At 48.0% G+C, this 12,847-nt stretch overlaps 1 protein-coding gene across 3 annotated transcripts in view; it reads right to left on the bottom strand.

Moving 5' to 3' along the window:
• Positions 1–8,697: 8,697 nt before the first annotated feature.
• AP4M1 (adaptor related protein complex 4 subunit mu 1) overlaps positions 8,698–12,847 on the bottom strand; it is a 585,491-nt gene continuing 581,341 nt past the window's right edge. For 2 of the 3 annotated variants that reach the window (XM_069646421.1, XM_069646423.1), the window contains one exon: positions 8,698–9,268. In XM_069646421.1, the coding sequence (XP_069502522.1) occupies positions 9,077–9,268 (192 nt within the window). In that variant the 3' untranslated portion in view covers positions 8,698–9,076. The remainder of the gene's footprint in view (positions 9,269–12,847) is intronic. The other variant, XM_069646422.1, reaches the window with a different exon arrangement.

Genomic DNA, 12,847 nt, shown 5'->3' with positions numbered 1-12,847 from the left:
TAAGGTGTTTGCCTGCTCCTTTTGAAAGACATCCTGAAAGTCTTGGTATTCAGCAGGTAATTGTATGGCAGCTGGGATTATTGGGGCCAGTACTGAATTTAAAGTTCTCTTTGGGTAACAGGTGTTAGCAAATTCTGGGAAGGTTAGTCTCTTCTCTCGCCAATCAATACAGGGATTGTGTTTTTCCAACCAAGGGATTCCCAGTATCAGTTGAAACTGTGGAGCCTTGATTAAATCAAACACCATAACCTCTCGGTGTCCATCCTGACCCAGCAATGTCATCTCTGCAGTGGAATGAGTTACGGGCCCGGAGGCAATTTCAGTTCCATCAACAGTGGTGACAACATCGGCAGTGGACTTTCGGGTGAGAGATAGATTCATCCTGGAAGCCAATCCGCAGTCCAAATAGTTTCCTATGGCTCCACTATCTACGTACGCCTTTACCGCGTGCATGCGTGATGGCTGCTCTGGATCTATAAGGACCATGGGTATGGTGAAATGTGAGGTCAGAGTGTCCTTCTTTAAGCTCGGCAAGCTGATCTCTACGCTTGCCGGGCGTGGTCGTTTCCCGAGTCAGGTTTCAAGTGGTTTTCGTCTGGTGCTCCTACAGTTTTCTTAGGTGGTTTTAAAGGGCAGTTCCAAAGGAAATGACCAGTAGCTCCTCAATATAAACATAATTGCTGTTGCCGTCTTCTTTCTCTTTCCTTTTGGGTTAAGGGACCTCTAACCCCCCTGATTTGCATGGGTTCTGAGGCATCTACCCTCTTAGAGCTTACGTAGGTTTTAACCAAGACCCTGTTTTCAAACTTGGTTTGATCAGCCTTTCTGGTTTGAAGTCTGTGATCTAACTGGACCACAAAATCTATATATTCAGCACAGTCTAGAGGCGGGTTCACGACTTGGGCTAAAACATCCTTGAGTTCTCCCCGAAGCCCTCGATGGAATAATGTAATTCGCTTGGCTTCAGGCCATTCAGTTTCCACAACTAATCTATTGAAAGTTGCAATGTAAGATAAAAGATCCTGATTACCTTGTCGTAAGGATAAAAGTTCGTTATCCAAAGCCTGTCCTTGGGAATGTCGGGCGAACAGTCTTTCCATGCTTGTTCGAAAACCTTGGAAATCTTGAGGAATCGGGTCATCCAGATTTACTAGCGGAATGGACCAGTCCGCTGCACTGCCGCTGAGATATGACAGTACAAAAGCTACCTTGGCTTGATCGTTTGGGAAAGCTCCAGGTCTACATAAAAAGTGTAAGCGACATTGATTCATGAATATAGCAAACCTTTTTGGGTCTCTGGCAAAGTGTTCAGGCGGAGCCAAGGGAATGGCTCCAGGAAGGTTTATCTGCACTGGGTTACCCGGTGGCACCGGAGCTGGGCTGGCCCCGAGTCCAGGTAGAGGTGTTTGTCCAGCCTGGCTTTGTAATAGCTGTCTGGCCAAATCATCTGTTCGTTCTTTTGATACTATCAATTCCCTCCTGAGGGCATTGGTTTCCTGGCGGGCGGAATGCACTTCGGCCCTTAGTTCCCCTAATAATTGGGCCAACTGATCAGTTTCCGAGGTCTCCATGACGCCCAGGTGGGTATTTGTGGGTAGTCTTCGCGTTCTGTTACGCTCACCTGATTCCCACGGGGGCGTCGATCTGGACTGGCCCGCTGTTGCTTCCACCAGAGTAACACGTAGAGCCGAGATGACAGACTGGACAGACCCACTTAGCTTTGTTTGTTGGACTCGTACAAATATCTTTCTGCAATGGAGAAGGGGAATTAACCTCCCATAATCTGAGCGTTAACCCGCCTTCCCACTCCCCTTGTCTGCCCACAGAACACTCCTGAAGTCCCCTCTTAATCTCACCTGATGATTTGGAAAGATGAGCTCTCCATCCTGCGTCGAGCGCAGGGCGCGTAGACGACCAGTTACTTCAATGGTGTGGAGGAATCGGCGAGTTCCAGTATTGACTCTAAAGTCCAATTATTCGTAAGAGTTCAAAAGTCTGATCTTCACTCTACCAGATTCCTTGCAGGTGCAGATTTAAACCAATAGAAGAATTCCAAGTGGCAATTGGTAAGATCCTGGTAAGTCTATTGTGGTTCTCCCCTTTGGGACCGGGGTACAGCGATGATGCAGAATTAACTGCGCCGACCCGAAATGAGGTGAGTACCCCCCTGTGGTAAATCAGGTAAGTCTTTGTGGTTAGGTTGTATTGTCCTTGTTTTTTCCCCTTAGGGGCCGGGGTACGGCGGTGATGCAGAATTGACTGCGCCGACCCGAGATGAGGTGAGTACCCCCCTGTGGTAATCAGGTAAGTCTTTGGAGGTAGGTTGTATTGTCCTTGTTTTCCCCTTAGGGGCCGGGGTGCGGCGGTGATGCAGGATTGACTGCGCCGACCCGAGATGAGGTGAGTACCCCCCTGTGGTAATCAGGTAAGTCTTTGGGGGTGGTTTGTATTGCCCTTGCTCACCTATTTGTTCTTGTCTCCCCCAGGTGTTGAAGAATGGCCTGGAGATGCTGGGTTCGCGATGGAGTAAAGGAATGCAGCCCCGGATGGTGAGTTAAGCGCGGCGCTGCGAGGTGCGTGGCAACGCACCTGTGAAGGCTTCTCTCTTCCAGATCGACGATGTGCTGGATCAAGGATTCAGGTAAGGGTTTTGTTCTGATCTCTTCTCCTTTTCTTGTTCCAGGTGTTCCAGGGCTGAAGCGGGCGTGGCTGAAGACTGGAGTTGCTGAAGACACGGTGAGCGTTACCCTGCAGCACGCAGAATAACGCGAAGCACGTGTGGCTGTCCGGGTGTGGCTTAAATAGCTTTAGAAGAAGTTCCAGGTAAGTATTCTTCCACAGCCCCACCCGAGAGGAAAGGAGTCCCTGGGGTAAAATAGTCCCTCTAAGCCTCATTTGGCTTGTGGCTTTGTGCAGAATGGTCTGCATCAGATAGGTATGCAGCTTGGTCCGCAACAGGTAAGTTTTTCTGTAATGAGCCTGGCGCCCATGGCGCCAGGACTGACTTTATTCTTATGAGCCTGGCGCCATAGGCGCCAGGACTGTAGCCAAATAGCCCCTAACTGGGGTTTTTGGGCATGCTTCAAGTGGCATGATGCCTGCTTCCGGGGTTGCTGGGCCTGGTCTGGCTTTCCGGGGGCAGGCATCGTGACAGTTTTGTGGGCCGGTGGTAGAGCCACCATCACTACTATTCGACGAATTCGAAAAAGTGACACATTTTTTGTATGGTCTTCTCTGATTATTACCCATCCCTCCTTGATTGGAGTTGCTTTGGGTGAAAAAACTGGGCACCCGATAACGGTAAGTTATCTCCTCCTAATAATTCTGGGCATCTTTCTTCAGCTTCCACAATTTTTTGTCAATAGTGAAAGTTTTAAATTTTTTCATATCTTCGTCTATTTTCTCCAATAAGACCTTAATGTCCGGTATTATTGATTCCTCTTGGATTTTCTTCTCCAAGGTCGCCAGTTCTTCCTTCTGTTTTTTTGGCCTCTTGTGCTGCCATCGCAATTCCTGAAGGGCCTTCTAAATAAGTTTCTGCCAACCCATTTTGTTGTTCCAGATTGAGACCTTAATCTGGTTTTGACTTTTTTTTTAATGCTGGCTCCTCTTGAGCCTGCATTATCTATTGATTTGCCTGTGTTTTACCCCCTCCATCGCCGCAACACTCCCCGAAAGAGGAGGAGTGTTTTCAACGTCTTGACCCAAAAAGAGGCTTCAGCTTTTACATTGCCGGTACATTGGAGTTCCGGAGGACGGACCAGTTATTCATAGCCCATTCTCTATCTCACAAGGGTCTCGCCATAACAAAGCAAGATTTGAGATTGCTTAAAAGACAGCATGCAGATTATTTCACATGCAATGTAGGGAGCGTATATAGTGCAGGAACCTTTTGGGAGGGGCTAAATGTAGTGATCGGGGGACTAGAAGTGGCGGGGTCTTGTGGCGCCCAGGCAACCATCAGTAAAGAACTGACCTCTGCAGAGGAACGGCTGAGGAAACTGGAGCAGTCCCGGGGGAGGCTCCCGGGCGAGACAGCAGGGACTATGGAGCTCAAACAGAAATGCATGGAGTGCTGGGAGAGGTTGGGTAGGCTAACTATGCAAACTACATGGAGATGCAGCACAAAGAAGGGAATAAACCAGGCCGACTGCTAGCATGGTTGTATAAAAAAGAAGTGAAACGGGGCCCTATCCTCTCGATACGCACGAGACTAGGAGAAGTGTACCAGACTCAGGCCGGGGTGAATAAAGCTTTCTAGGAGTACTACAAGGATCTCTATCAGAAGAGGCCCCCGATTCTAGGGGACTACCTGGAAGAGGTTTTAGGGGAGATAGCTCTCCCTAGACGAAGCGAGGGATGGTGCTTGAGGAGCCTAACACCCTGGAAGACATACAAAGCACAATCACTGCTTTGCCGACAGGGAAGGCACCCGGGATCAGATGGGCTGCTGAGCGAATTTTATAAGGCAAATGCAACAGAACTCACCCCACACTTACTTAACACTTTCACGGAATCTTACGAGGCAGGTATCCTCCCCCTTAGTTTTGAGGGAATACACTATTATAACACTTCTTAAACTGCACAAAGCCCCAACGGGGTGTAGCTCATATAGGCCCCTCTCAATGCTCAACCAGGATAACAAGCTATTGACTACTATAATAGCAAATAAGTGATACTCACCCTGATACACCCAGATCAAACCGGCTATGTGCCAGGCTGCAGCATGGCCTGGAACCTGAGGAGGTTACATCATGTGATCGACAGTACGGAATCATGGGAGACTCCGGGAGCCATAGCCATGCTAGACGCGGTGAAGGCATTTGACTCCATAAGATGGGACTGGCTCTATGCGGTTCTCCATAGGTTTGGGTTTATACAAACGTATATTAGGTGGGTCAAGCTAGTGTACACAAGACCGATGGCAAGGGTGAAGACGGACAGGTGCATTTCGGTAGCATAGGAATTGGAAAAAGGCACAAGACAAGGCTGTCCACTGTCCCTGTTGCTGTACATCCTTGCCATGGAACCCATAGCACAATACCTTAGGGAGGAATACATGGAGGCAGGTATGGAGCTAGATGGGGCCAGACATCCGATATCGCTGTACACTGACGATAAGTTGCTATACATTCAGAATCCTGAAGACAACCTAGAATTACTACTGGAGGCTTCAGCGCTATTCGCGAATCTGTCTCGGATAACGATCAGCATAGACAAATCAGCTCTGTTTCCAATAGTGGGGTAGCACAGGACGGAGCTAAAGGCGCTGCCTGTTCTGGTCCTGCAGTGGAAAATGCCCACGTTTAGGTACCTGGGTTTCAATGTATACCATGAGCCAGCGAAAGAACACACACACATGCTACATGCCCTAGGGGGCATCAGAAGCACAATGAAGTGTTGTGCTAAGCTGCCACTATCTATGATGGGGACAGCGGCCCTGCTGAAAATGGTGGTACTCCCTAGACTGTTACACTTCTTCGTAAATGTCCCGTTCTACGTACCGAAATCTTTTTTTAATACACTGGACAGCATTTGTAGAGGCTTTTTGTGGCTAAATGGGAGGAATAGGATAGCGTTGTCAACACTGCACAGGCCATATGAGGAAGGAGGCATCAGTATCCCAAACTTTGAGCTCTATTACATAGAGGGGCAGCTGCAATTTGTGGTGGACTTGCTAGCAGACGATCCCATGACAGACACACAAATGTTGCAGTCCACTGAGGCACGCCACTATCTAAAGGGATTAATATAACTTGGAAAACCCCGCGGAGGGCAATGGTTACATTTAGTGTCCCTAGGGGTGAAAATGTGGGAGAGAGCACTCGCAACTATAGGGCTCATAGACCCGTTCTTGGTACAGGTCCCCATGTGATCGGTGGTCGCATCTACAGCACAAGCGAGGCTGGGTATACGAGTGCACTGGGAATCACATGGGGTGGCAACAATAGGGGACTTATTGCACAACACCTCCTTCATACCCTTCGCTGAGTTGGCGGAGCCTACAGGAATGCACACAGGCCAATATTTATTACATGGCATAATTAAAAAGGAGATTATACGTCGGTTGCTAGTGGATAGTGAACTACAGGAGAAGCATTCCATAGTGGATACTGTATACGATATATCAGAGGGAGGGCACACACTATCAAGAATATATGACTTTTTATTAACTAATCAGCCCCCTTCCCTCCTGGCAATAAGGGGCAAATGGGAGGAAGACTTGGGAACACCCTTCACTGACGCACAATGGGGAGTGGTACTGAGCTACCATAAGAAAGGGTCCCGGAATTCGAGGCTGCAGCTCATACAACTGCTGATTATGCACAGAGCATACTTGACACCTCAGAGGATTTCTAAGTTCCCTGGCGCTGGAGAGAAGGCATGCCCTAGCTGCAGGGCGGTAGATGCAGGGATATTGCACATGTTTTGGGCGTGCCCAGTAGTGAAGCAATATTGGCAAGAGATGGCGAGTAGATTGGCGAGAAGGTGGGCGCGATTAGACGTTCTTTCCCCTGGGGCATGCCTGGTGGGTAGTTTCTCGCACCCCAAGAGAGACAAGCATATTAGTCAATTTAAGGACTTGGCGTGTATACTAGCCAAACGCAGAATCACCATGGCACGGATGTTCCTTAAAGACCCAATCGTGGAAGAGTGTGGTGGCGGGACTTGAGGAAATGGGCATTGGTGGAAACAGTGGCATGGACGGGTGCAGTGGGTGGTAGTCGGGGGGGTGGGTGGGAATAAACAACAGGATTTACGGCATGGGAAGCCTTGTTACAAACCTTGATTGTCGGGGGTGATAGAAAGGGAACCCACTTATGATATGGCATTTATAACGCGCCTATACAGTGTTTCAAGGCGCGATGAGGCATGAGAGAGGGAACAGAGGACAGAGACAACGATCTTACTAGGCCAGGAGACAGTGAGATTGCACAAGTGCAGGGGAGGGAGAATGGGGCAGGGAGAGGAGGCAGTGCAGTACATGGAATAAACCGTAATAAATAATAGAATAAGTAAAACAATAGGTTAAAAAAAGTGCAGCCAGCTTGTGGCAAGTGGAGGGGTAAGTGCTGACATCAAGTGTCAAGAGCTGGTGGGGGCTCTAGGGATACAGAAACAGCCCCCAAGTGCAGATTTGCCCAGGAGGCAATGCAGGTGTGTAGCTGGCGGGGGAGGGGAGCTGGGCCCGAGATCAGAGGGTAGCCAGGTGACCAGTGCAGTTTCAGTCAGGGGTTCAGCAGGGGAGAGGAGGAGAGAAAGCAGAAGCAAAGAGGAATGTCTTGAGGTGCTTCTGGAACCAGAGATGGTTCTTTTCAAGTTTCAGGGAGGCTGTTCCAGAAGGAGGCCCCAAACGAAGAAAGAGATCTACCACCAACTTGTTGCTTGGAGAAGCGACTGACCCTGAGGGAGTTGGAGGTGGTTGAGCGAAGAGCTCGAGAGGGAAGATATTTAGGAAGAGAACTGAAGGTATTGAGGCCCCAGGCGACCTTGTGGACAATGCAGAGGGGAAGTTAATCCTCGCAGCCACTGGGAGCCAGTGCAGAGGTTTCATTTCTGGAGCAATACGATCCCTGGGCTTGAGGCCAAGGTCAAGTCTCGCAATGCTGTTCTGGATGAGTTGCAGAGGGCGGAGAGTAGAAGCAAACAGATTTAGAAAGAGGCTGTTGCAGTAGTCCAGCCTAGAGAGAACCAGAGCTCTGGAGACAGTGAGCTTCTGGGGGAAGGAGAGGAAAGGAAGACTACCACATAGAGGGAATGAGGGGTTTCAGACCTGAACCGGATATGGCGGTGAGAGGACAACATTGTTGCAGGCAAAAAGGGGTAGGGGGAAGTTGGGCAGGAGGGGTGCCGAGGGTTGGTTGTATGTGTAGTTTGATCCGGTACGTTGAGACAATTGTGGACGCGGCATGTAGCAGTGTTGTGAAATGTTTTACTCTCTATTTCAAAAACGAATAAAACAAATAAAAAATCTAAAAAACTTTGGCGGATAGGCCAAAACCTATGAAATATTAATAGCTGAGTGAAAGAAATGTGTTGATCTGAGATAGAGAGTTAAATAACACAACTGCTGTTTCATGACTAAGCACCATTATGCCAACAAAAGAGATTTGTGATTAAGGGGTGGTCAATCTAAGGGATATACTTAAACTGAAGCTCCTAACATTCTCTCCATCCCTTCTCCAACAGGATGCCTTCTGAGGATTTGCAAACTTCTCTTCTGCCCGGCACAAGACATATCAAACCTCCTTATCCAATAACAGAAGCCACTGCTTTTTCGTTAGATGGACCTTCTCGGTTGAGGACTGTAAAAGGAAGTCTCTTTGGCCATGCACTAGGAGATTTGAAATAACTTTTGAATGTACTGTCTGACATTTGTTTTGTGTCTTTTATGTAGATTGAAAACTGCAGATGGCAATCGTTGGATAATGTTTAGAGGATGAGTGGGCGGAAGAGCCTCATTTCACAGTGCTATTTTTGTTTTGTGTTTAGTATGAAAAAGCTATTGCTGCAGGTGTGCACAGACAAACACCCCTATTATTGAATATAAGACTTGTATGGGAGTGAGATATGTTATGTACAACAGGAATCAAACTCATCCCTATTTCTCATATGGTACCTCCTTAAGTGGGGTCCAGACCACTTGAAGCCGGAGAAATTAAATATGTCACGCCAGTACATAAAACCAAGCTGAGCTGGTGAAAAGCACTTTAATGTTTTATTGATACGTGGTTGGATTGAGTGATGACACTTATCACGGCATCAGTCCTTGCATCAATTTGCTGTTAATCTACTGCTTGTACAGACCTTGATTGAGTAAAAGGCTTCCACAGTTACAGGCTGCAAGAGCTTTACTTGCATCTCATGACTTGCTGTAGACTTGTTCCAACACAGATCAGATTTCTATGTCATACTTTGGTTGTTTAATTCAGTTATTTAATAAATAAATTGGTTCATTTTCAGTCTATGGCCCATTCTTCTTTCACAGCCCTTTGACACTGTGCAAAGCAGGAGCAGCATGAAGTAGGGTGAACCCAGGGTAGATCCTGCTTCCTTCGGGCATCCCTCTACAAAATCACATGCGGATGATATACGAATCACTGTGTGTCACATAGCGGACCCATCGATGCGGCAGTGCTGGACGCAGTGTTGAGAATCTAAGGAAGCGGATCTGGAGCCCTGAGCATGTGTGCATGGGAAGCTCAAAGGACATGCTGACTGGCCCTACTTCCAGGAGCGAAGAGCTGCTGAGCCGCGGGATCTCCAGCTATGGAAAAATAGAACAGAAATGAGCAGATTAGAAACGGTGTCTTGGCTGGTGCGAGTACCTTATTTCCATTTTAGTTCTGAGGTCTGCCAAATTACAGGTAGCACATGGTAAGTGAACACAATCGAAATACACAAGAATGTACATCCTTATTACAACAGCACAATTAATTAAAAGAAAATACCAAACTACAAGCATAAGTGAAAATAACAAGTTAAAAACAAACAAAAGTGCATTGCAGATTATGTAGGCAGGCACATCCAACGCAGACAAATTTATTAAGGTCTTCTGGGGAGCTGTGGAATCCAGTGAACCCAAGGGGAGGCCTATTACCTCTAGGGACACGGTTTTCACATTCCCCTTTAGGTTCAACAAGATCCAGTTTAAAATAGCTAATCTTCAAACCCCTTTGAATCATCAGTACCTCACGGAAGCTGTAGCAGAGACTACTCTTGTGCCTGGAAGGCCGTTAAAGACAAACTCAATGGGCCTCATTACGACCCAGGCGGTAAGTTACCGCCTGGGCCGTGACTTTACCACCATGGCGTAAACTACGTTTACGCCATGGTGGTTGGCGGACTTACCGCCCCATTCCGACTTTGGCGGGGCGGTAAGTCCCAAATCACCCTTCCCCATTCCCATTTTTGCCCCATAGGGCATAATGGGAGTGGGGAAGGCGTTAATTACGCCACCGTAAATTACGGTGGCGTAATTAACTCCATGGTCCCTTAGCGCCATGGATTTTAACACCTGCTAAAAGCAGGTGTTAAAAGCCCCATGGCGCTAAGGGACCTCGTAATCAGGCGGTAAGGGTCGGCGCTGTTTACGCTGCCGTAAACCCCTTACCGCCTGGGTCGTAATGAGGCCCCATGACTCCTTAGGAAAGAGGCATTACAAATAAAATCGGGCCCTTCCCATTCAGGAGGTCATAAATAACCAACACCTCTCATTACTTTTTTAAAAAAAAAATTATCACTTATAAATACCAACACTGATCATGAGGTTTTATAAGAGCAACACCAACCAAGACTCAGTTACCTAAAGATGTATTAGTAGATGCACTGAGCACAGAAGATTAATAAATAATGGAAAAGTAATATCCCTGGCTTGTTTGAAATGTTTATATTGCAGTGTAATGTATAGGTGGGTTACTGGTAGTTTGGTTTCTGTAGCGTAAACCCATCTTAAAAGCATGGAGCGCTGTATTTGTATCCAATGGATTGCTTCCTCCCACAGATTCTTCATCTGGATAGATATTCTCCAGGAGCAGCTGTTCTCCTTAGCCCTCGAGCACCTCGGTTCCCAGACTTCGGACATGACATTGGCAGTCATATCAGTCTTCAATCATGGATGAGGACATCAGGTTTCGGACTTGATGTTCAGGTGAAGCGCCAGAGTATGCCCATGGTAGAAAATAACCTCTTTGGAGGAAAGGTTGACAAATCTTTACAGAGGTTTCCAGTTCTCTTAGATAGCGGTAAAGCATTTGGGCATGGCTGTTCAACAACCATCAGCTCATCCCGGCAGGGGTCGGGTGTTTCGACCCTCTGGATCCTATGCCCCTTGCGGTAGAAGCCGGTCTACCCAGGTAGACAGCAGACTCCCTGTTTCCCTAGGGATAGAGGCAGATGTGCTGAGAGTCCTTTCAGCCACCCCAGGGCAAAGTCCCTTTGAGAGGAGCTTCCTCCACGAGTCACCAGTGAGAGGGAGAATTTCCCAGTTCAACTTGGAATAGTACTGCTCCACGTCCAACGCTTGCACCGTACACGTTTTTCAACAGGGTAACTGTATCCTTCTTCAGCAAACTCCAAACCACCTACCCCTCTACTCATCTTCACCTCTGGATCCTCTACTTTTGGAAGAAATCAGTTAACTTCTGGCAAGGAACACGATAGAGCTGGTACCATGTTCAGAGCGAGGGAGCGATTGGTAAACCGTCTATTTTCTGGTGCCAAAAAAGAACGGGGACTTGCGTCTCATTCTAGATCTGAAACTACTGAATCTTTACCTAGGCAAGGACAGATTCATGATGGTCACTCGAGCTCAGATAATGCAAGCCCTTGACCTGCACGACTGGTTGGTGTCACTGGATCTACAGGATGCCTACTTCCACGTGCCTATTGTTAGGGAGAATTCTCATTTATGGCCAATTTCCCCTCACCTAGTGAGTCCCTCAGCAGCTTTGCTGGACTTCTGGAGTTTATTTTCTTCCTCCTGGTACGAGTGAGAGCTTTTCCCCCACTCTTAGCTGTGTTTTGCTATATGTTTCCATCTGTTTTTGTGATTGTGGGCTCTGGAGTACACCACTTCAGTAGCCACCTTCTTTGTGTGTGCCACATAGCACCTTCAGTGCCGTGGCACAACGTTGTCTTTGAGACTTCCCTTGACTCTATTTCTGAGGCGACTACTGTCCCCCAGAAAAGGGTAAAGTTACCATTAACTTTACTTAGTCAATCTACCACAGATCCAGTACACCCCATCTTCCATGGAGTACTGGGAAGGGTTAACTCGTATCCCATTTTATCTGTACCTCCTAGAGCATTGTTTCGCTCTTATCATTTAGACTTGGCTGGTGGCAGTGGTATCTACCCTTATTTTCTACCGCGATTTTATTAGATAAACGTGGTACTGTTCTTGGCTATTATATTAGCCTCGAACATAGACCCGCTCGACCTATTCGTCTTTCTTTTGGCTCCGGTTGGGTTTATTCGCCATTTCTTTTTGTTAAAGTCCTTCTTGTGTTTTTACTTTGCGCGGAAAACTAGGTTCGCCTTCTTTGTTCACTGTCTTTTGGCAGGCTTCTGCCCAGAACCCCTCCTCAAGGCGCCTGGGTGTGTAGGTGGGCTGAATGTGAGGGAGGGGTGTAATCACCCCATGCACATGGTATCCTAGGAAACCCAAGTCGCACTTTGTCATGATTGGCCAGGGTAGTTGTCCGGGCTGGACATCCCTCCTGCTGGGTGATTGACAGTCAGGCTGCGCGAATGGGGGTTTTTCGCATAAAAGGCAGGTCTCTTGGGCTAGAAGTCAGACAGTCGCCACTGGAACTACAAGGAACCGAAGAGAAGCGGAGAGAACGACGGCTGCTGCAACTACCCTGTCCCGGTGAAGCCCTGCTGAAGTCCTGAGCAATCTGCCCTTCAACGACTCAGAAGATCCAGTCCGGAGTCTTCTTCCCTTGAGCTTGGTGGGGATAACCAGCTCATCTTCTCCAGCCAGAGGATCCTCTTCCGTGGTCGAAATCGCTGCACCCTGCTGTGGTGGTCCGGATAGCCACCTGAAGAGCCTCTCCTGATTTTAAGGAGCGCAACTTTTATTCCGTGTCGCTGCTGCCGGCCTCATCCCTGTGTGGTGCAGACCCCCTTCAGACATCGTCCTTCTCGAAGCTCCAGGAATCGGGGGTCTGCGGGAAACCAACAGGAACAACTGCCAGGGCACCAGCTGCACCATTGGAACAAGGTACTGTGTTCTGCTGAGGAAACTGGGTGAATCCCTTTTTCTTAATTTCCAAGGCTTGACCTTGTCTTCCCTCCTTATAACTTTTGCTTCCGAACATTGACAATATCCAAGTACTTTTGG

The sequence above is a fragment of the Ambystoma mexicanum genome, chromosome 1p, assembly GCF_040938575.1.
Source record: "Ambystoma mexicanum isolate Mex_15411 chromosome 1p, UKY_AmexF1_1, whole genome shotgun sequence".
NCBI lineage: Eukaryota > Metazoa > Chordata > Amphibia > Caudata > Ambystomatidae > Ambystoma > Ambystoma mexicanum.
This window is presented reverse-complemented; position numbering and strand designations above follow the sequence as displayed.